The sequence below is a fragment of the Peromyscus leucopus genome, chromosome 10, assembly GCF_004664715.2.
Source record: "Peromyscus leucopus breed LL Stock chromosome 10, UCI_PerLeu_2.1, whole genome shotgun sequence".
Lineage (NCBI taxonomy): Eukaryota > Metazoa > Chordata > Mammalia > Rodentia > Cricetidae > Peromyscus > Peromyscus leucopus.
The window spans coordinates 13,132,070-13,156,579 of record NC_051071.1 but is presented as its reverse complement, the minus strand read 5'-3'; the positions used below and the strand labels follow the sequence as shown (position 1 = coordinate 13,156,579).

The 24,510-nt window shown below is 38.4% G+C and overlaps 1 protein-coding gene across 12 annotated transcripts in view; it reads right to left on the bottom strand.

Moving 5' to 3' along the window:
- Ehbp1 (EH domain binding protein 1) overlaps positions 1-24,510 on the bottom strand; it is a 334,331-nt gene that overhangs the window by 8,743 nt on the left and 301,078 nt on the right. For all 12 annotated transcript variants that reach the window (XM_037208953.1, XM_028876340.2, XM_028876338.2 and 9 more), the window contains one exon: positions 214-313. In XM_037208953.1, coding sequence (XP_037064848.1) covers positions 214-313 — 100 coding nt within the window. The remainder of the gene's footprint in view (positions 1-213; positions 314-24,510) is intronic.

The window sequence follows — 24,510 nt, the reverse complement described above, 5'->3', positions numbered from 1 at the left end:
TTTATGCACAAAATTGTTACTTATTCCCTGACTTTGAAAAAACACGTTTCCCCCCAGTGTCTTATCAGTCCATTCGCAAATTCTTACTGTTCAGATGAACTTTTTTATATGCTAGCTTTCTAAGGAAAGAAAAAAAGGTTAAGTTTAGTAAATATTAAACCCAAAGAAGGCACCAGGGGAAGCCTGAGATGGCCAGTTAAGCTGAATACTCACAGGAGAGAGAGCTGGTTCATTCTCCTTATTAGGGCATTTTTCTTATTCACTAGCATGAACCATTCCTGCATCATGGCCTCCTCTTCTTCTGTGTTCCTTCCTACAGACCAGAAAGAGGAGAGTTATGTGACACCCAGAAGCCAAATAACACTTCAGCACAACTTTTTAACTTGAAAAATCTTTTGGGTGCTCCAATACGGCATAGCATATTGCTTACAAGACTCAAAGCCAAAGCCTGAAAACAGAATCGGTATTTACAAACTCGGAAGCCGCACTTGTGCAGATGGCACTCTGGTCCTCTGAACTCACCTGTAGATCATATTAACACTAAGTACCGTCACCCAAATGCTCCACCTTTTAAATCCTCCCCAGAGGCTGACTTGCTATTATGTTTCAATGAGGAACTCAGGGTGCTGACAGACATATGGTCACGACTTTTTTTTTAAACTGAAAAATTATTATGAGAATCATAAGATTATCAGGGAGACCAGAGAAGTCCAGAGATCCCGTGAAAGCATACTTTTAACAACTTACTTTCTTACGTTCCTCATGGAAAGTAAAATACCATGTGTGCACATACCACTTAGAACTTGTTGACTCAGAGAAGATGAACTACTTACAAGTTATTAAGTGCATTGTAAATGACAAGACTACAAGAAAGACCTACAGCTCTCTGTGGAAAACAATTGTTACAACGAATAGAATACTAAAAACCCATTTCATTAAAGACACACTCTAACACTTGGACTGTGAAGTAACTATTTTATATTCACTCACACCCATTCAGTCATCTCTGCTACTGCTCCTCCCCAGGACTGTGACACATTCTCGCACATCTTTGACATTGGTCATATACAGTAATGTGCAGGTCCCAATTGTACTGAAGAAAAATCCCACCCCCTTTTGCCACATATTCCCTTTTCTCTCCTTGTAAATTATACCAACTCAAATTTGTAATCCTTTAACTTTTTTCCCCTGAGTTCCATCCATGGTTGTTTTATTACTTTGCTAACTCATTACTTAATATTAACAGTTCAATTTCTGCACAACATTCATAGGATAAACTTAAAGACCTAATAAGAACTAAATATCCCTGCAAAGACTGTTCTGTACATTTTCTTTTTAAGTGTGATAGTACCATTTAAAAGTTGAAGACATTGAGTCTATTTAAAAGTTTCCAACAATGCAGAAGTATAACTATTTTAAAAGGGCCTTCTTTCAGCACCCCTCAGTTCAGAACTCCTCTTCTCCTAAAGAAGCACAGTCACAGGCAAATGCTATTCAGAACCACAGACTGCCATGTCCGTCAAACACATGCACATACAGACACGAACTTCTTTTACTTCAGTGAAATGATATTATATAATAACCTATTGTATATTTTGTCATGTTGTCTAAATATTTACTTTATAAATTATGGAAATGCCATAATTAAACTATTTCCACATCAATATAAATTTAAAGAATGTTTTAAAATATTAAAAGCAGATCTGCATGCATGAGATCTTGCATCAACTTCAGAGTATGCTGCCCATCATTAGGGAGAACAGTGAGGATGTGTGCCATCATTACATCTTGTTAAAACTCAATGTGTGACGCCGACTTAAGATAGATTCTTTCAGAGTCTGAACAAAAGTCTTTATTGTTTTACAGTATTTTTAATCTCTCCTTTAGGGTAGCTGGTTTTGTATTCACTTTGGACCATGTGATGTCTTGACACTGGTCATGTGATACAGGCTGCGATAGGCACAAATCCCTGGGTAGCAACAAAAGAAGAAAGAGTAAAAAGAAAAAGCTGAGAAAAAGCTTGCAGTTTGGAAAAAGGCCAATTGTACCCCGGTGAAAGCGTTTTGATCAGTGAAATGACACATGTGTGCAATAGTAATAGGTGTAGATTTTATGATAGCTCATTTTCTGATTAAAGACCCAATTCTTGTGTTCATAACTCAGTGGCTTCTAAAGATACAGACATATTAAAACTTTGTTTTGAGTTTAACTTAACCTATAATTGAGGCTTGCAGGCAATACTAGAAGCAGCCAGCCCTCTCTGACATTAGCATCATTTTCGTCAATGGAAAACACTGCTTCCTGAGTTTAACAATATTGATGTGGAACTGTGTTATTTTCTTTTTAGTTCATGTCTGTATTTCTAGGCAAGAATCAAAGATAGCTCCATAATTATTAGGAAATAACTAATAATAAAAGAATGTAATGTTTCCAAAGGAAATAAGCCTAGCATATATCTAAAGTCACATGCATTGCTACAGAGCTCATTTCTAGTCACTGAAAACCATAAATCAATTCTGTGTTACTAAGCCCAATCTGAGGTAGCATACCGTGATGGAAATCTATAGACAGCCTAATAATAAAAAAATTAAAGTTTCTTTTAACGTATTCCTACACTATTGTTTGGAGAGATTTAAAAATTTTAAATTTAAAAGCTTTTAAAAGCCAGCAAGTTGAACCATTACAAATTAATCCTGACTTTAATAACTGGTTAAAGACCCCTTTAGCTTTATAAGCAACAAAAAATATTAAAGCCCCTGATCACAGCGAGCTTTTCTCATTTCTCCTCTAACCATTTGTTATTTAATCCAATACTAGTAATCCAATTTGTCCATCAGACTTTTAAAGGGCAGAATGCAACTTCCTCAGCTTAGACACTTTTCAAAGTACAATATATTTTTCAAATGAATGCTGGATGTTTCATTTTTCCCAACTGTTCCTAGCTCTAATGCATGAGGAAAAAAAGAACAAGATGAACATTGTTCATACTGATTAAGTAAGAGCTCATTAAAGAGCTGTCAGTGCGGTACTTTGAATATGCATGAAGCATATAATCAGATCTAGTACCGTCACTAGAGGAGAATACGGTAAGTACAAAGGACTGATTTAATTACTTAGAGTGGGCTGTGGTGGCGCAGCCGTGTTGGTAGTGCAGAAAGAAAAAGGGTTGTGTTCTGCCGCTGTCATAGAAAAGGCAGTCCTGGCTTCCCCACAATAGCTGATCTCACAATAAAGCAGCACTTTACACTGTAGCTTAAAAAAAAGCCTGCATTATGAAATGCCCACAAATCATTTAATCTTGTTTAACCTTACCTTCTAACTTCTTCTTTCAAAATTATTTTAAATTTGTAATTGCAACTACATTTTCATCACTGTAGAACCAAATACTGATACTTCTGTAAATCCTAAATTCTTTTTACTTCCATAACCTGCAAAACTCATGACTTAGACTACTGAAGGCCACTCTGAAATAAGATATGACTAAAAAAGATATGGATTAGAAGTTCAGTAAACATTTACTAAAATGGCTAAGTATTGTCAATAAGAACATTCCCCCAAAAGGAGTTCTCACCTGAAAATTACTATAATCTCGAGTAACAGACATGAAAACTACACACAGTTTTTAAGCTTGTCTCCTTAAGGAGGTCTGTACATTTTTTTTCCCCTGTAGGAATGTGACATCTTTTCTGACATCAAATATCTTAACATCAGATTTTTTTTTCTTCCAATCAGTTACTGTAGCTGCAGTATGAGGTGTAAAAACACTAAATATTCAGGGACAAGAGCTGGAAAAATAATTGTGTGTAAATGAGACTTCATATCATTCTCCTTCTCACACAGGTAATAAAAGTCACTGCACAGAAAGCTGCATGGGAAGCCTAGCAGTAGCAACACTGTAAATGTTTAATAATGTAGTTAAGGATAGTAACCACTTTCATATTCTAACTCACAAAAGATTAAAAGATATGATTTCTTTCAAGAATTCATTCACTCGTCCAACAATTTGTGGTTTTCATTATTCTTTCCAGAAGCAGTGTTTTTGAGGTTTTAAAATAAAGAGTGAGGTTCCAAATCTGGAATGGTTTTATTTATATTGCAGTGATTAAGGTTCAAACCCTGGGCCTCATTTGTGGTAAGCCAGCACCCCATCACTGACCCACTCCCAACTCACACTGCTGAGAGCCCTGAAGGCATTCATATTTCAGGATATTTCAGGTCCCGTGTGACTGCCGTAACTACGGACAGGTAGGCATTTGACTGAAGTTAAAATGCTCACAACACCAAAGCTCTATGTACTTTAAGGTACACTGAACATGCTTTGCAGAGGGATGGAACACAGTGAGTTACTCCTCTAGATATTCCACAGAGCAGATCACCGTCTACTTGGAAAATCAATTAGGTGCATCAGAGTGAAGACACTTGAGTCATGAACGGCCTCTACAGCCGCACAGCGCTCTGCCAGCTTGTCCCTTTTTCTGTCTCTGCTGGAGAGTCTGCCTTAAAGTTCTCTCATAGTCTTGTCATAGAAACGACTCAAAAGTGGCTCTAGATATGGCAGAGGCGTTGATGTCAAGCTGAACAGGAAGAGCTGAACAAAAATCTCTCTCTCTCTCTCTCTCTCTCTCTCTCTCTCTCTCTCTCTCTCTCACACACACACACACACACACACACACACGTTATACACTCCCATGTTACAAGAGGAATTTATAAACTTTTATGTATTTAGGTATGTCAAAAACTCTGGAGGTATCTTTTCACAAGGATTTAAGATTTAAAAATAATCACATTTATTTGTGTGTGTGTGCAGGTCTGTTCTCTCCTTCTACCATGTGGCTTCTGTGGACTGAACTCAGGTCCTCAGGTTTGGTGGCAAGTGCCTTTATTGGCTTAGCCATTTTTCTAATTCAATTCTTTTTTACATAAAGCATTTTTAATACAAAATTTCACCCTGCTTTCCCTCTCCCCCAAGTCCTCTTAGCACCCCCACCTCCTTACCCATCCAATTCTATTCTCTCTCTCTCTCTCTCTCTCTCTCCTCCCCTCCCCTCCCCTTCTTCTTCTTCTTCTTCTTCTTCTTCTTCTTCTTCTTCTTCTTCTTCTTCTTCTTCTTCTTCTTCTTCTTCTTCTTCTTCTCTCTCTCTCTCTCTCTCTCTCTCTCCTCTCTCTCTCTCTCTCTCTCTCTCTCTCTCTCTCTCTCTCTCTCTCTCTCTCTCAAGGTCATTTGGGTACAGCATTGCTGGCCCTGGAACCAAACCATACATACCCAAAGTATTTTACAGGAGTCCACCTACTCATAAACTTTAAAGACATCATGCAAACAAAGTATGTTTCATTAGGACTCCCTTGCATTAATTTTGAGAAACTCATAGATAAGACTATAAATTCTGGTCAGAGAGGTGTGTAAAGGCACTTTCGGATAAGCCCAGAGACCTGAATTCAATGCCTGGAACCCACAGGGTAGACATCGATCTTCTGACTTCCACATGCTTGCTATAGCAACCTCACATTTACCCATGTACACAAACAAACAAATAAATATTAAAGTCTTTGTTTTAAAAGATTATACATTTCTAGTTCAATTCTTTTTTATCTAATTTTTTTCATGCAATTTTTGATCATGTTTTCTTCATCCCCCAATTCCCCTTAGAAGCCCCTCATCCTTACCCACCAACTATAATGTATTATTATATATACTGTGTGGTTCCTGTAGCTGGTGAAGCCAGTCATCTTGACTCTGTATCCACTAAGGTCTTTGTTCAGTGCAGTTTTTAGGTGACTATGTTTTTAACTGAGTCCCTTGTCTGTTGCTAATGGCTGAACCTCCAAAGCCTTTATTCTTAGGGCCAAACTCAGAACGCAGTGGGGATACTGGTCCCCTCTGTAAGGACAGTCATGTGACTTTGAACTCAGGTTCTCAGCCATGCCCATTCCTCTCCCTCTCCCTGCTTTCTTTTCTTTTCTTACCCCCCCCCCCACCGCACCATCCCCCAGGTTTTATATAATTCAGGATGGCCTCAAACACATGATGAGCCAAGGATGATCTAGAACTTCTGGACTATCCTGCCTCTAGGATCATAGGTGTGAGCCACCATACTTGGTTTATATGGTGCTAGGAACAGAACACAGGGCTCCATGCACACTAGGAAAGCACTCTTCAGAGAGAGCCAAATTCCCAAACCCTTCCCCTTTTTAGACAGGGGCCTGATGTGTAAACAAGCCAATCTTGAATTTTGATCCTTTTTTTTTTTAATTCTTTCACATCATGTATCTTGATCCCATTCATTTCCCAATCCCTTAGTATCTGCCCTCTACCCTTGCAACTTTCCCTGCCCCAAATAAAATTAAGAAAAAAGAAAAAAGGAAAAATCTCATCACAGAAGCTGCAGTGTGACACAGTGAGCCATGCAGTAAACCCTTTAGTATGTACACCTTTACTTGGAAGTGTTCATTGCAAAGTCATTAATCTGGTTTGAGGCCTCTGGTTTCTGCTACACCATCAATGCTGGGCCCTCACTGGGACTCTTATCAGATATCCTATTATTGCCCTAGTGGGGGCAATGCTCAAAAGCTCACCCTGGTGGTGAGGACAAGGAAGAGCTGGTGGGCTGACCAACCCAGCAACTATCCAGGCCCAGAACCAGGGATATGAGTTGCTCCACCCCAACATCCACCCCATCTATGATCTGCGAGAGGATGTGAAGGGGGAGGTCCTGCAGATCCGAAACTGCAGGATTTTGATCCTCTTAACTCAGCCGCACAGACTCTGGGATTACAGGCTTGTACTCTACACCCAGCCGCATGCTTCTCTTTTCTTACAGGAACTACTCGAATACAAGTTCCTGTGGGAATTTCTCTTTCCAAGGTTGTGCACATTCTATGCAGCAGAGTTCAAAGGTCCTCTTGCTACAGGCAGTTTCTTCTGACAGAAATTCATGGAAAAAAAAATCACAATTTAATGTCTAGAACCTCTAGAATTTCCAACAATAGTTATCTGTAAATCTCTTCCAACCCTCTGCAGATATTACTTTTAACATGGCATAAAACTTTATCTTCCTTAACCCAAAGAGCATGATATTCCAAGAGTCCACTTCAGACTCTGGCCTAAACCTCACGAGGCAATCTCTAACATTCAGCCATGTGGCCTCATGTTGTGTCTCTTTACAGCTGGGGCCTCCTCAAACAGGATCAGGCAATCCTACCCACAGGTAAGAGTCAACTGCACATCTGTTGGTTCTTCATAGCCCATCGGTTATTACTTATTTCTCATACCCATTACTATCAAATTTAGCAAAATAGCTACCTAGTTTATAATGATAAATTTCAGGATAATTTAAAAGCATTTGGGAGAGCCAAGATATAATTCAGCCATAAAGTATGTACATAGCATGTGTAAAGTCCTAGGTTTGAAGTCTACCTAGTATCATACAAAATAAAACAAAATACAAAAGTGTCCTCTATGAGAAAAAATATTTTAATAAAATCCTATTTTCTGAAACCCGACTTTGTTGGCTTCATGGATATTTGGCAGTTTTTTTTTCTAGAACAGAATACTACTCGAACTGTGCCATTTAATAAAATTTTAATGAGTTTTAGCTTTTTGCTTTGATTGGAAGTAAGCACTTGAATGAACCAAGTGTTTCGCGTATGAATTTTGTCCCAGACAAGCTCAAGTCGGAGGGGGAAGCTTGAGCCAATGAGGTTGAGGACACCCTAAGCAACATGGTAAGACTCTGTCTCAAAAATACAGTAACAGTAGAATGAACACTTGATTCAAAACAAATGGCATTACAGTGCTAAGTTTTGGCTTCCTTTAATTTTATTCTCATGAGAAATTAAAATATTTATGAGTATTTTCATAATTAATTTCTCATCTGGAGATGTAGCTCATTGGTATAACACTTGCCTAGCATGCATGAGGCTCTGGGATTGATCCCCAGGACTGAGAATGGAAAAAGAGGAAATTAATCATTTATGCTTGAAATACAATTTTTAATTTCAAAAATAATGAAAACAAGTCTATACAAATCCACATTGCACAAAAATTTAATTTTAGGGGCTTAAAAATTAAATCAATTAAATAAAGTTGTATCAATGTAAATGTCTCTCTTGTCAACGCCTTTAATCTTCCTTACAAAACTAGAAGCTTCAATGACTATGACCATATGCTGGTCTATCCAATTACATCTCTTGTGAGTGAGACAAGATACCAGTGGAAGGAAATGCTACGCCTTATGTAGTTCTTAGCTTTGGCCCTCAAGTGATACTTGTAAGTCTGAGTGAACTGGCACTGAGATTGTTGGCTTTGTAGCTTGGGGAGGGGCAAAGGTTGGAAAGACAGAATATACCCACCCAGCTAATGCAATGGACACGTGCAAGTGAGGTGCCTGGAACTCTGTACTCTCAACTTACACGGCAACTCCCACCCATTGCTACCATCTTAAAAACAAAAGAGAAACTTCTTATACTCTTATTTTGATGATAACAGGCACTTAGGAAAACAACATTCTTTTCTTCTTTCCTTTCTTTTTGCTTTTTATTTTTGATTAGGTTTTGCTATATTCTGAAGTTTGATCTTGAACTTCTGGCCTCAAGTGCTCAAGTGATCCTCCTGCCTCAGTCTCTCAAGTAGCTGAGACTGTAGGCACATGAGACTGACCTGGCTGGGAAAATAACTGAGTGATATACATATGTTTGTTACCGTGTGTGCTTATTTATTTATATTTATACCAAGCTTTAGTCTATTGATTAATATTTATCTTTCTACAAATTTCTTCCAAATACCATTAAACCCCAAACTTAGTATCTTTATAGGACAAAAACAAAACAAAACAACAAAACTCCATACACACTAAAAATTAATTTTCTACATGAAGCATTTAAAGTATCTAAAACAATTATTTGGGATAAGGAGATAGCTCCCTTTGCAATGTACATGGACACACATGAAGAACTAAGCTCCATTCTTGGCAAGCATGTACAAAGCCAGGTGTGGTGGCATGTACTACTTTTAATTCCAGTGGTGGAGAGCTGGAGACAGACAGACTTCTACATCTCAATGGCCAGATAGCTGACAAGCCCCAGGTCCCAGTGAGAGATGTTATCTCATCTCTTTCTGTCTCTGTCTCTGACTCTCCCTTAGATTCTATCACAGAATCTTCTTGAGGCAGTAGCTCCTTTCAGTGTATGAATGCCTTTAATATTCAAGCTCAGAAGTAACACACGGGGACAAGAAAATGATACAATGACTATGTATGTCTAATTTTCATGTGTAAAGAACTTAGAGGTCTATGAAAATTACTTAAAAATATGACTACCAACTAAAAGAAAGATTATGATTTAATGTCCACTAGATAAAGAATAGTCTCCACAAGAGAACAGAGCTGATTTGATACAAAAGGAGAACTCTTGGAGGCCTGGATAACAAACCAAAGATTTATAAACCCAGAATTGGATAACCTATATGCAAAAAGGACCTAATTAGTCAGTCATCAGCCTGTTGTTTCTACAAAAATTTTTTCCCCCCGAGACAGGGATTCTCTGTGTAGCCCTGGCTGTCCTGGAACTCGTTCTGTAGACCAGGCTGGGCTCGAACTCAGCGATGCACCTGCTTCTGCCTCCCCAGTGATGGGCTTCAAGGCAAGTGCCACCACCGCCCAGTAACTATCTGTATTTTTAATGAAAAATGTTCTACTTTGGGAAACTAGGAGAATGGTGCCCGAGAACAGCCTTCATCCTTCTATAAAATACCTCTAATTTGTGTCCCAACAAAGGAGGCAACTCACATGGACACTGCATAACTCTGGCTGTCCTGGAACTCACTATATAAAACAGGTTAGTTCTGGACTCAGAGATCTGCCTGCTTCAGCCTCCCAAGTGCAGAGATCAGAGGTGTGTGCCACCATGCTTAGCCAAATCATGAAATCTTGCTTAAGCTTCTCCTATTACATTGGGATGAAACAGAGGAGGGAAAAGCACATATGTAAATCTGACTTCTGTGTGACGTTCTCCAGAAAATTTCTCAAAATACAATGTGCAAGTCAATTTGTTCTTGTATGTGACTCTTAAAACTCATTTACTAAGTATAAACAAACAAACAAACAACAAAAAAATTACTGGGGTACACAGCTCAGTGGTGTTGACCAAAACACATGGGGTCCTAGGTTCAATGCCCAATAGTGACAAGTAAATAAAACAATACCAAGGTTTCTTTCTCCTAGTTACTTATTTTATAGGAAAAAATTACGGTATCCATACAGATATTAATCAAAGTTACTTTCATATATAGCCTAGAGTTTAAAAACCACCAACAGTTAAAACAGCTTTCCAGTGTTATGCCAAATTCTCACCATGTTCTGGCATTTCTTGGGAGGAATATGGGCACATGAGAGGGGTAGAGAAGTGTTGGAACAGGGGTGATCAGTACAGAACGAGAATATGCAGATCAGGAGGTGACAGGTACCGGTAAAGTCAAGGTAAAAAACAAGGACAGCTAATAGAACTATTGATAGCAGCAGCTGTTTCTGTATTGAGTACTCATTCGTCTTTTGCAATGTCTTTGTGGTTTTTCCTACAACCTCCTGAAGCAGGTATTATCGGCCCCCTTTTCCTGTTTTAAATAGCTGAGGAAAAAGACTCAGAAAGGTAAAAGCACTTGCCCGAGACCACCACCTAGATTCCAGCGAGGATCTTAGTATTTAAAAGTCTATGCTCTTAAGTCTACACGGTGTGTTTACCAAGAACCTGCAGTCTAGTCTGCAGCTAATCCCTCCTGCAAGTGCCCAGGAGACAAACACCAACAGGCCCCACTGCATGGGGCTCTTTTAAGCAGGGCATAGGAAGCTGTATATTTAACAACCACTTGGGGTGTCTCCTTGTTTTTTTGCTTTTGATTCGGGGTCCTGCCATATAGCTCAGGTTGGCTTGGAACTCAACATACAGTTCAGGCTGGAATCCAACTCATCCTTCTTCCTGGCTCAGCTGCTGGGTGCTGAGTGCTGATTGCAGGGTTACACCACTACCATACCGAGTTGTTTGTTTGTTTGCTTTGTTTTTATTGATATCTAAGTCTGAAAACCACTGTCTTGGTCTTTTCACAAAGAAATCACTGAGATTAATCTTTCTTAAAAGAAAAAAGGGTGATATTCCATGTATGGCATGTTGTTTTAGCATTGGCATGGCATTATACAAATCTAATTTCACATTCAGGAAAAAAAATGTTGCTGCCAAATCAGTTCAAATGCCTGAATTTTATGTCATAGATAGTTGCTGAGAAAAAGAGAAACATTTTCCTGGAATGCCTAGTTTCTTAAATGTTAAAAAAAAAAAAGCATTGCAGTCTTGAATAAGTATGCATCCCACATCAGGCAATAGCATGTTTCAAACAATTGTTCCTCAGGTTAAAAAATTAATTTTACATTTTCAATTCAAAGTTTCTAGGCATGGAAAATACCATCTAAATATCACTGGCAGAAATAATATACATTTGTTTTTCTGGATAAATGAATAAACATGAGTCAGCAGATGAGAAATTCCACTAAGACTATAGAAGAGAAAGCTGGGTATACAATGAGAGTCAGGGACAGAGGAAACTCCTGCCTGACATGAAGACCTTTGGGGACTCTTTATATTTTTCAATCAGATTCTACAAATCTATGATCCAGTACCTCCTGTATAAATTAAAATGAGTCAACTACTGGGTGCTACCACTTCAGACACAATTTACAGGTTTTTCTCCTAAAGAGTTCAAATGATGATCAGGTCGAAAGAGATGTTGGAGGAATGACCGGCAAAGAAAAGCAGAAAGCATGGTATCAGCTGTTTTCCTAAGTACAGAGAGAACAAAGAAGAATGAAAAGAACTCAGGAGTTTGGTGAGGGTTGGGGTGACACAGGAGGGCAGGACGGGTGACACAGAGCACTAACTACACAGTGCTAGGGATCACAGAGCCTCTTGCATCCTGGGCAAGCGCTGTGCTACTGACCTCACCCTCAAGTCTCGGATGGGTGTTCATGGTTACTGTGGTAATCGAGGTTCACAGCTACAAGCTGAGCTTGTAAAGGTAGGAATAAAAATCACAAACACTAGAGAGGGATCTTGGCTATAGTCCTTCCCAGCCGGGGCTCTAATTCATATCAGCAAGGGCTGTTTTTAGATGAAGGTGTACATCTGATTAAATACTGAAGAAAAGCCTCCCCTAAAGTTAAAGTAGCATCAACAGAAGCTGGGAGGGTCTTGGTACCTTATAGTCAGGAACTCTGAAGAGAAAGTTCACAGAGGAATTTTGGAAGAGGTTGGGAGCATTACTCAATGGGAGAGTGCTTGTCAAGCATATCCAGGCCCTGGGTTCAATTCCCAACACTCAAAAACAAAATCAAAAGGAAGCACCAGAAAGCTGGGCTCTGGCTCCTGCTCTCTTATGTGGCTCTGATTCAGCTAATCAAGGACACTGACAAAACCAACTGTTGGACGCCTTCTATTATGTTTTCTGTTACTTTTCTCCATAATGAACTAACTGCACGAAATTACAGCTTCTTATAATGAGGAAATGATGGATTCAGGTAACATACAATAATTAAAATCTTCACACAATTAAAAATTAACAGATATACAAAGCAGATCTCTAACACCAAATTACCAAAAATGTGTTAGCATTTTACTCCCCAAAAGGCAATCCTAGCACCTCTCGGAGTCTGCCAAAGTGTATAGTGCAGGGCCTCAGGAAACTGATCGAACTTACTTTGTGGAAAATTTCAGATATAAAATATTATCTTTCAAAAATTGCTTTTTTAGAATACAGAATCAATGCTGTAATTACTCATTACAGCTAACTGTGTAATATCAGAACTTTAGAGCATCTTTATAATAAATTCTCGTTTATTTTGCTGCTTCTTGCGAAAAGTCCTTTGCAGAGACATTATAACCTTCCCTGTATGTTTGATATGTTGTGTATATCAAGATCAAATAAAAATATGTTACTTCATAAGTAGTATCATTTACTATTTTATTATAGTATGCCAATTAGAAAAAATTATACATGTTAAATGTATAGTTTTAATTTCTTTTAATCTTTGTAACTAAATAACCAAAAAAGGTATGACTTAGTTTAATGTACATCTTAAGTGACAAGGCTTTTCTCACTGCAATTAGTATGGGAACAGAGATTTTATGTCTGTTGTCAAGAACAAAATGGAGACATTTTATTTTAATGAATCTTAATTCCCATTCACAGTTAATAGAGATAGAAATATCAAAATAAATGATAGTAAATCTGGAATTTGCAAGTTACGAAACACTATATAGATGTCTAGAATATTGTTTCTAGTTTCCCCTGACTTTGTTAACTATGCTTGTCCAAGTTATTCCTATTCCTAGGATTTTGTTTCTCTTTCATTATGTTAGAAGTGGGAATAAATTACAGTATCTTGAAAGGCAATAGCTAAGCAATACTAATAGAACTACAACAAACTAAAATATAATGTTTAGGATACAAGAAAGTTCAAAATAACACTGCATACAAACAGCAAATAAAAAAAATAACATTCATGTGTTAAACGTGAAAAACACTAAACAAAAAGTCTCCATCAGAATCTGGTAGGTGTCACTGTGTTTTAGAATCACCAAATGTCCTTTCTCAGGGACTTATCAGATGTCCAGAATCAGATGTCTTAGCGTGTAAAAATGATGCCAGTTTCGGTTCCCATTTTTCTCTTGTTTAGATATGGGTGCAGTTGGAGCTGGGAGCAGACTAGCTTCCTTCTCCTAGACATGTATGGGATTACAGAGAAAAGGGGAATGGAAGGTATGTTCCTTACAACAGACACATAATCACAGACACAAGCCTACAGTATCTACCCCAGCAATCTCAACTGCACGCTGCTCTCTATACCCTAAATCCCAAAACTGCCCAAGTAGTTGTTTTCTAAATCACAGGCCCTCCTGCTCTCTCTACATCCTGTTTAATATTAATGAATTTATCAACACAAATAGCCAGCATCAAGGCTACAGTGGAAAGCAGAACACTTGAAGCATTTAATACAGCTAAAGGGGAAGATTAAAGATCAATAACAAAATCACCTGGTAGAACAGGAGAAAGGCGTTGCATGCAAAGGTTTGTTGCTTTACATGTGAGACAATGCCAAGCAACCTGTATTTTAGCACTTGTGCTCAACAGGCACTCCAAACGGGCAGGGATGAGAAGAGAAACCCATCCTTTCTAATAATCTTGTGACAAAGGCTGAAAGGCATCATCCTATTAACTAGTGATCTCAACTGCTAATGCGGAGTACTTCCTGGTGCCTTTTATGTAGAATGCTGCTATTAAAACCCACTAAACATTCACTGTGAACAACACAGAATCATTCATCTTTTATCAGCATCTCTTGTTAGAAGAGTACGAGTGCGACTAAAGGTGTCATTGATATTATGGAGTGGAAATTAATCAGAAATTTTTCTCATATTTTCTTCATCTCACTAATTTACTTTTGTTCAAATTTCCTCCTGCTAAAAAGTTCATACCCAACCCCCTGTTGTACTCTTTTAAGTTGAGAATATTCAACGAGTGCGTCGCCTGAAAAGCACCAGGTCCTAACACAAAAAGCATTCGAAATTCTCATTTAGTTGTCTTTATTTTGCTAGCACCATGTGGTCCTTGAAGATGTAGAAAACACGGGAAGCCGAGTAAAGATCAGAGCAAGCTCATTAGCATTCTGACAAAATTGGAGTGGTGGAGATGCAGAGTTTGCCTAGTTTGTCGTTTTGAAAGCTATGAAAGCTACCGGTGGTAAGCTTTCTATTTCATTGTGCCTTTGTCTTTGGGAAGGGGGGGCTCAAAGCAGCAGGGTATTTGTTAGTCCTGGGTCTGTCCAATGCATTGTGGGAACCTTTCCTGCACAGTCAGCCCTAGACAGTATCATTCCAGCGTGAGTCAAAAAGTTTTTCACCATTTATAAGAAAGGGTATGTGAGTGAATCTTAGTGGATTTATTACAGCGTGGCTCTCTCTTTTGCCCAAGTCATTTAGTCTAAAGAGAGAAAGAACCTAAAATGTGGCCAGTCATTTTTCAGAACAAACATTAGGATTTTGTGATGTACAACTAATAAGTAGAACAAAGGATTGACTTATTTAGTCAAGATTCAAAGGCTGATTGCTCAACGTCTAAGAGTCCAGTTCTATTCTGAAAGGAATCGAGAGGGAGAGTGGCTTGTGCTTAAAGTGTGCAAATACTAAACACCTCTTAGAGAACTAAGTTATCACCTACCTGGCTTTCCTCCTCTTCCAACTGAAAGGTAAGGCTCATTTGAATGCTAAATGGGCTGCATTAGTGCCACTATTCAATGCCAATGTTTCTACGTTGAAATGAAATGGATAAAGGTCTTCAGGGATGAATTTATCTGCTAAACCCTTGTGGTTGCCCTCCTAACTTGGATGATTACCCAAAAGAATGTCAACAGCTCATTTTCCCAGAGAGTTAGGAGACCCCATGCAAGCCATATTCTGTACTTTCTCAAAGAACTATTTCAAACGCTGTATTTCACAAGCTGTTGAAAGTGATTTTCCTTTCATCTCTAGTATCCTAACAGTTCTTTGGACATCAGTGTCTCTGAAACGAGGGCTAAACAAAGTTTTACAAGTGAATTCTACATATGGCACATAAATTTTAGACTTACTTTCAATGTATATTTTAGAAACAGGGCCTTGTTACAATAACGTGTTTATGGCAGAAGTGAAATGTCTGAAGAGTAGTTTTTTATCATTGTGAAAAAAGTGCTTCATGTAAAAGCTTAGAATCAAATCACATCTGAGTATTTAAGCTCTTCTAACATTTGTAATTATTAAAAGCCCAGAAGATGATAGAGAGCAGCAGTAAGCAAAATACAGTATCCAAGCAATCTGATCCAAGTGGCTTAAAGAGACCCAGTGGGCACCTGCCGAGGAGGGTCTGGGCTTGGTCCTCAGCACCACAAGAAACACACACAGAAGAAGTTGCTTGACAGTAAGAGAATGGAGACTTTCTATACAAAGCTTTTGACAGAACACTTGGTTATAACATAAAAAGCCATTAGCCTATGTAGGCAGTATGTTGGCATAGGGATAACTTTTATATATTAAATAGTATATTAGCACATGTAATTAAGTATTTTTTTAATATTATTAAGTTAAGCTCTAAGTTTCATCACTTACAGCTTGAGTTAGGCTCTCTTCTATAATTTGAAAGTTCATTCATTTTGGTGTGTATCTTAAGACATCTGTAGCCCAGGCTGTAGCCCAGGGCTGAACTGGAACTCACTATGTAGCTCAGGCTAGCCTCACCAATCCTTCTCCTCAACCTCCCAAGTGTTAGTATTAAAACAACAAAAGCATAAAAGATCTGCAATGTACCATTTTTCTTTGCTACAGTGTAGCTTACATGTATGTAGATAGTACTTAAAACTTTACTAACTTAAAACAGTATATTTAAATGTACCCCAACATCGTGCTCCTTCACTGCTAGCTTCAAATTTTAAACAAGATGTCATTACTGTCATAGTGACTCAGTTCTGGACTTTGCAATGTGAATATTACTAGACAATTGTCTCCATAAATGCATTTATCTATCAGTTTCTTAAGTAAAATCCTTCAGTCTAGTTATACCAAATTAAAAACAGCAATCCTGCATTTTTTGTTGTTTTCTAAGTCTAGCTTTAAAAGAAATACTTTAACAACTACTTAGCAGTGTAGAAAACAAGATGCTTTTCCTGAAACTATTTTAAAAATATATTTTCAATCTTGATTTAGATTTTACTAGAAACCACTATGACTTCTAATACTGAGATATTATTTTGTTAAACAACTTTGGACAGACATGAAAATTACGACTTTAAAAAGCAGTAGTATTTAAAACTTTCTAGCACATTACATTTCAAAGTCTTTAGAATTCAAAATGGAAAATGGGTAAAGCATTGTAAGTAAACATTTTAGTATATGTTAGACAGGACACACACACAGACATAGCTTTTCACATCACATCAGACCCAGAGCTTCTTCACACACATGTAGTATATGTTAGACAGGACACACACACAGACATAGCTTTTCGCATCACAACAGACCCAGTATTTCTTCACACATGTAGTATATGTTAGACAGGACACACACACACACACACATAGCTTTTCGTATCACATCAGACCCAGAGCTTCTTCACACACATGTAGTATATGTTAGACAGGACACACACACAGACATAGCTTTTCACATCACAACAGACCCAGAGCTTCTTCACACACATGTAGTATATGTTAGACAGGACACACACACAGACATAGCTTTTCACATCACAACAGACCCAGTATTTCTTCACACACATGTAGTATATGTTAGACAGGACACACACACAGACATAGCTTTTCACATCACATCAGACCCAGAGCTTCTTCACAGCAGCTTTTACTACATGGGTGTCTAGGTTCTTAGGATTTAAAGACCAGATGTTTTTCACAAATGGCCAGGAGTAGAAGTGAGAATAAATTAATGATTGATTTTTTTAAGCTTTGATGGAATTAAGAATACTTCTTTTCTTCATGTGTCCATGTGAATGTTTGTCTGCTAAACTTCTTCTCGTCTCCCTCTTTTTCTGTTTTTGACAAGTGAGGCCACCCAGCAGAGCAACTGATGCAAAACCTAGGAGTAATCCTCTGTTTAGTTCAACACTGTGGCTAGCCTTAACACTGCCTCTATTATTCACTGGATTTAGAGAAACTTTCATTTATTTGTTAGTCTCAATTTTCAGTTCTGTTTTCCTCTTTAAGGAAACCTAGACTTATTGCTATGTAAATACATTTGCATACTAGCACAATGAAATGTTCTAGAATTTTGATTATTCTAGCAACCTAAATAGGGACCGTGTACATATGTAGTTTGAAATGTGGAAAGAATCAAGATAAAATCTTACTGAAGAATTAAAGGCATATTACATACAATGTGCCTAGGATTTTCATGGTATAAAACTAACAATGTCTTTCCATAAATGTTAACAGTACATGGATATCTATTTACCTACTTAAAAGCAGAAACCACTAGAACCTAAGAAATTTATTACCACAAAGTGATAACTGATTCACAAACTGATTCAAAGCAACTTTTTTTCCTAAAGGTACTTAAATAGATATATTACCACACATACAATATTTTACATTCTTGAACATTTAGACTCTAAACTGCAAAAAGTTTATTTTATGTAAGTGAGTTAGAATATGGATTTAGGAGATTCCAATTAGGACTTCGCTTAGCTGTAATGCACGATGGCAGATAATTCAACGTATACTCATCAACTTGCATATGCACTTCTTTTCTCCCACACTGATAGCAAGCTCAGGGCTTCAGACACACTGGGCAAGCATTCCCAGAGCCACACATGAGCTGCAGTGTATTTTCAGATAGATTTCAAACTCTGGATTTTTTTTTTTCCTTGAAGTATTTAGGGATTGAGGTTTTTTCTTTCCTTCTTTCCTTCCTTCCTTCCTTCCTTCCTTCCTTCCTTCCTTCCTTCCTTCCTTCCTTCCTTCCTTCCTCCCTCCCTCCCTCCCTCCCTTCCTCCTTCCTTTCTCTTTAAAAATTGTGTTCCAAGAAGCATGGTTCAGAACAGACAGGCTAGAATAGAAGACCAAGTTCTCCTTACAGCTCTGGGTGAATCTCTTACTCCAACTGCTTGTTTTTGTCAGTGAAAGTAAAAGGCCCGGACTAGATGACCACCAAGACTACATATTTGCAAACATTTATAATTTTGTGGTAGTAATACGTACGAAACAAAGTGTATTAAAAATCTGTGTTTAAAAGTTGATTCTTAAGAATCCTTAAGAATGCTGCCCCAGGGAGTAATTAGTTCAAATTACATCATACACATGCAGAGAATTCATAGTGCCAAAATCTGTGCTGGGACTTTATGATACGAATCTTATAAGATTTAATGACTAATCTTGAAATTCCTTGAGACGGTCGTAGCAGTTCTCCCAGTTAATGCGGTAAGTGCTTATGCTGAGCAACCGCATCACCCAGTGTTTTTACACACTGATTTAGGGCGGAGAATTAGCATCCACCACACCTGTGCTTCCCTTTTCCTCTTTAGTTGGTTTAAATTAGAAACAATGAGTGTTTTCTGAGGCAGCCTCAACTAAGCGAAGTTTCATATAAACTAAAATTCAGATGTTTGCATAGGTCATTATAATTTGTCAAGATGTTATGAAATGGAGCAGGAAGGCTGCTGATGCTGGGGTGCATCTTGGTGAGAGAACACTTGTCTTGTATGTGCCAGGCCTTGAGTGTGAGCCCAGAAGGGACTGGGGGGACAAGAAGTCTACCCAGAAGAGAAACAGAAAAGTTTCCAACTGAAAAATGTATGTGGGGTTTACAATATAATAGCATTCACTTGACAATTAAAAATAATCTTGGGACTCAGAGCTAGTCTTGTAAATTTCTTGTATAAAATTGATTTTCTCATTGGGTGAAGCACATCACTACATAACAAATGAACTACCACACTGCCCTAATTAACAATTTTGCAAGTGAATACTGACATCACTGCAACACTGCTGCCATTAGAGTCTATCTGATGGCATATCAGTTTCTGTTAACACTTCAATAGACCAATTAAATGACCTTTCCCCTTCAAATTCAATTAAGCTCTTGGAACTTCAAATGCTACCTTACCATGTACTTTATGTACACAGGGTAAATTATTGTTTTAGTTTTATGGGAATTTCACACAACTTAAATACTAGAGCTAACATGTAGTTGTGAACTTACTCTTTCCAGTTAACCTTATATATCTTATATATATATAAAAATTGTTTGCTTAACAATTTGCCGTCCAATTATAATAAAAAAATTTCAATCTACTAATACTATTTATTTGATGGGCAAACTAAAAGCTAAGCAGCACAAAACCAGCCCAGGGGAGGGAGACCTTCTGGGTACAAGAGGAATCTGTCCTCTTCACATAGCAAAGCCTGAAATTCTGAAGGTACCGTGTAAAAGTCAAGGAAAAACCTCACGTTTATACCTTTAGAATTTCTACTCTGAGAAGGAATACAGTGAACAAGAACAAGAGAAAAAGCAAGAAAAAAAAATGAAGACTGAAATCAAACAGCTCTGTTCCAACTTTCTGAATTTATTTCCAAAAATGTCCTGGCACCATGGGAGCGCAGAACAAAGACGTGATTTCTGGGAGAAAGCGCTGACCCTAGTTAGAATGTTAATCTGCCATATCACTTGCTCGTCCACCCAGCGTGCACTGGTTTTGCTTCTGTCCACGACGGAAAGAATACATTTATTAAGTCGTCTTATCGCTAGATGTGTCGGTTTGTAATCACGCTAACTACTTTGTCAATGGAAAATTTATTTAAATTTTCATTTCTTTGTGAAACTTTGTAGATGCTGCACATCTCATGATTAGGAAAAACATATAAAGCATCACCCCTCTAATCTGCCTAAAATCCCTTTTCATCCAATTGTTGAGGAAGGCTTGAAAGGCTCACACCAAGCTTATGACCACTGCACATATGGGGGAAGGGAACCTTTGAGGATAGCTAATTAAACTGTTTGTCTTCTAAAACATTTAACTGGCTTTGGAGATTATTCTAATTAAGAATGTTAGATGTATTTTTTAATGTAGCTATTAAAATGAATCATAATCCAACATTCTCATGTACTGAATTAAATCAATGGAGACATGCTGAATTTCTCTATTTTAGAATGAACAGTTCTAAAAAAATCAACATGCTTTTAAATTATGTACATATGGAAGAAACATAATATACACTTTATATTTATTTGGGTAAATGACTATGGTGTTCACAGGCACAATGCAAAATCTGGAGAGGCGGGAGACATAGCACGTTGCCGGTCCTCACACTGCTCATGGTACTGAGGGGGTTGTAACTGGGAAATAAGAAACCACACTAAAAAGGCATGCCCAAATCTACACCACATATCTGCACATATGCTTCAGAGCTCTCGAAGCAGTGCTAGGTATTCACCGAAACACAAAGCAGCTTTGTATCTGTTTATATTTGTCTATTTTTCTATACCAAAAAAAAAAAAAAAAAAAAAAAAAAAAAAAAAAAAAAAAGAAAGAAAGAGGGCTTACAAACAGAAGTACCAGCTGAGATAAAAGGTCAATAAGCAACCTTTTTTTTTTTTTTTTTCAAATATAGGCACTTTTCCCTTAAATAATTAAAACAGAAAACAAAACAAAAGAAGCAAATGAATGATGATTGCAGCACACACAACAGGCAGCCTCCATTAGAATCAGAAGGTATTATACTCTAAACACTTTCTCTTTCCTCACTGCTGCAAGATTATACTGGTTTATCCCATTAAAGTTGGTAAAATGCCATTCTTGTGTCTTAAAGCTCTAGCATTGGAGGTCAAGAAGTGTATGCTGCTTCTTACAAGGCTAGTGTGGATGTAATCTTCCCAAAGTTACAATAATTAATGTTAAGCTTCTTTAGCAATACGTTTCTGAAAGAGCTGGCCTGATAATATACTCAGAGACTGGCTAGCTGTTTGGTCTCTGAGCAAGAAATGTATTCTATGCTCCTCACGTGTACCAGCTTAAATCTAGTCAGACCAGGGTGATGAGGAGGAGTCTGATCTATAAACAGACATAATATTTAAATCTATAGAAACAAAGTAATGAGATTCTGACATACATGAAAATACAACTTTCCAAAGTTGATTAGTTCTAACCTAACAAAACTGATTATTTGTTGAAACAAGGTCTTCTTTTCAGTCCAGGCTGGCCTAGAACTCACTATATAGTCCAGGGTGTCCTCAAACTCACAGCAATCCTCCTGCTTCAGACTCCTCAGGGCTGGGATCATGCCTGGTTCCAAGTCTCATATGGCACACATTTACAAAGTCATTCTTTAACACTACAAATCACACTTATCTTTTAAGAAAGACTCCATTCTGAATGAAAATGGCAAATTCAATTTTTACTTAATAAATGGAACTTCTATTTTAAAATATACAGTATCTCAGATTTTAGAGTTGTTTCTAGAGTCCCTCAAACAACAAATAAACTCATAAAAAGCCCATGAGTACTGTTTATATCAGTTTTTTCTCTCCTAGCTGTATTAATAAAGTATAAGTGAAAAAAATAAGCAAACAAGAACAGAAAACTAAAACTTCAGAAACTATACAACTAAGAGTAAATGCTATCAACTCCCTTCTACATTTCTGTCTTACTGACTGACAGAACTGGAGCATTATATTATCCGTTGGGTTTTTCCTTCTTTGGAGATGCTGGTTTCTGGGTAACAAGGAGCAGCGGAGTCAAAGGATGTTCACTTGCAGCAGGGCAACCTTCTCACTGGGATGGACATTTACCTGCAAAATACTCCTGAGTCCCTGAGTCAGCAGACAGGCGATCTCATCTCAGTCTTGCTAGTCCAAGTAACACATTCCATAAGCTCCTGAGCAGTCATGAACACGCACAGCTACAAGGGTTTTTAAATGCTGTGAGAGGAGAGGATAATTATGCATAGGGGATGATGCAGGAAAGCTTCCTGGAGGCAGTTTAAAAAAATGTAAAGGACATTTACTCTCCTAGACCACTCTCATTCCTCCCAATTGCATAAAGGAAGCTCAGTGATGGAACAAACGCCTAGCAAGCGCCACACTCTGTACCGCGGCACTGTAAAGGAGAAATACACGAGAAGTTTAAAATAGCTGTAATCACAGGAGAACCTTTACCCCGGAAGACAGGCTCCCAGACCATCGTGTGGATGCATGTGCACCTGTGTGTGTGCCTTCCTGCACCTGTAGGCCTATGATTGCACTTAACTCAGAAGTTAGCTATAGCAAAGATTAACAAATACATCCGTAAAGTAATAGAAAACAATTACAGCAATATACTGTGACACTTAAAAAACACACGTCTGTGGTTATCTTGTTCTCAAAATAGCTTTTCAGATTTCTTAAGAAAGAGGTCATGAGCTGCTCCAATGGCCATCTGATGAGATGAAGTCTGGGGAATGCTGCAGGCATTGTGATACAGCGTCGGGTTATTGTTGACCTTCTGACATTATGTATTTCTGTACTAAGATCACAGCTAGCCCCAGGTCACTAAAACCAAAGGTAAGAAGGGTGACTACAGGCTCTCACGCTCCCCCGTCCTTCACACATGAAACAACCCTGCTCTGTCATCGAAGTCAATCCCTTGTCACTGGTAGGGCTTTTATACCGGAGAGAATGGGAACAGTCAGGAGACAGAGGGTCATGTGGGAGAAGAGAAGGGGCACTCTGTTATTTTCTCAAGATAATGCTATGCTAAATTCACACCTAAAGCATGAAGCTAGGTTAACAAAGGTGAAACATGGATAAGGAACATGTGCTGGAGAACACTGTCCTCTAAGCCAAAAAGCCAGTATCTTCATCAGAACAGCGGTGACCACTGCAAGAGACTTCCCCACCCCCAAATTAGGCTTGTTGATTATTAATGTTCCCTCAGAAAAAAAGGCTGGCTATTCCCACAGCTCCCTTCTGCACTGCCTGGCCACAGTTGTGTATGTTCTTGGGAGGTGATATTATGTCTGGGGTGGGGTGGGGAAATGATAACCCATGCAGGCTAACTGAAGGGAGGACCCATCCATGCACCTGTAAGGCTACCACTATCCACACAGAGGACCCATCTATGCAGGTGTGGGATGTCGCTGTCCACTCTGAGGTTAGGCTCTCTGGTGGTGCAGCTGTTTTGGGTAACTCACACTCCTGTAACCTCTCATCCATGCTCTGTAAGTAAACCCAATAAACCCAAGAGTTCTCAGGCAGAATCATCCTTCAGTTTGTGGGTGGTGCCCTATAGAGAGGGAGAAGGCATCTGCTTTTGTCTTCCCAGGAAAGAGTTCTTACAACAGTGGGGTGGGGGGCAGCTGTCCTTTACATTACAGTATTTATGCACACTAGAATGATCTTGCACGTTTCCTGAAGCAGGGTCCATACATTTTTGTGTGTGTGGTTCAGAGAATTGGACAGTAACTGCTCTTTTGTTTTGGTTTGATAGAGTCTCTCTATGTAGTCCTGGCTGTCCTGGAACTCACCATATAGACCAGGCTGGCCTTGAACTCACAAATACCTGCCCTTGCCTCCCAAGTCCAGGGACTAAAGGCATGTGCCACCATGCCTGGCCTGTGGTTGCTATAAAATAATAGATATAATGTGTTTGGCTATATTTTGAGGGGTCTTGTCATTAATGCCAATTACAGACCACATTTCATTAATTAAAAAGCAATGGAATATAATCTCTCTCTCCTCTCTTTTGTTCCCTCCTCCCTTTGCCAACCTTCCCCTCAACTAATTTTGCCCAAGCTGGCCTCAAACTCATGAAATTCACCTCTCTTCTGCCTCAGCTTCCCGAGTACTAGAACTACAGATACAAGTCACCACATATGGCATTGGACTACTCTTGACATAAAAGTATCATAGGCTCTATATAGGACCAACAACAAAAACATGGCCCCGAATACAGTTTGA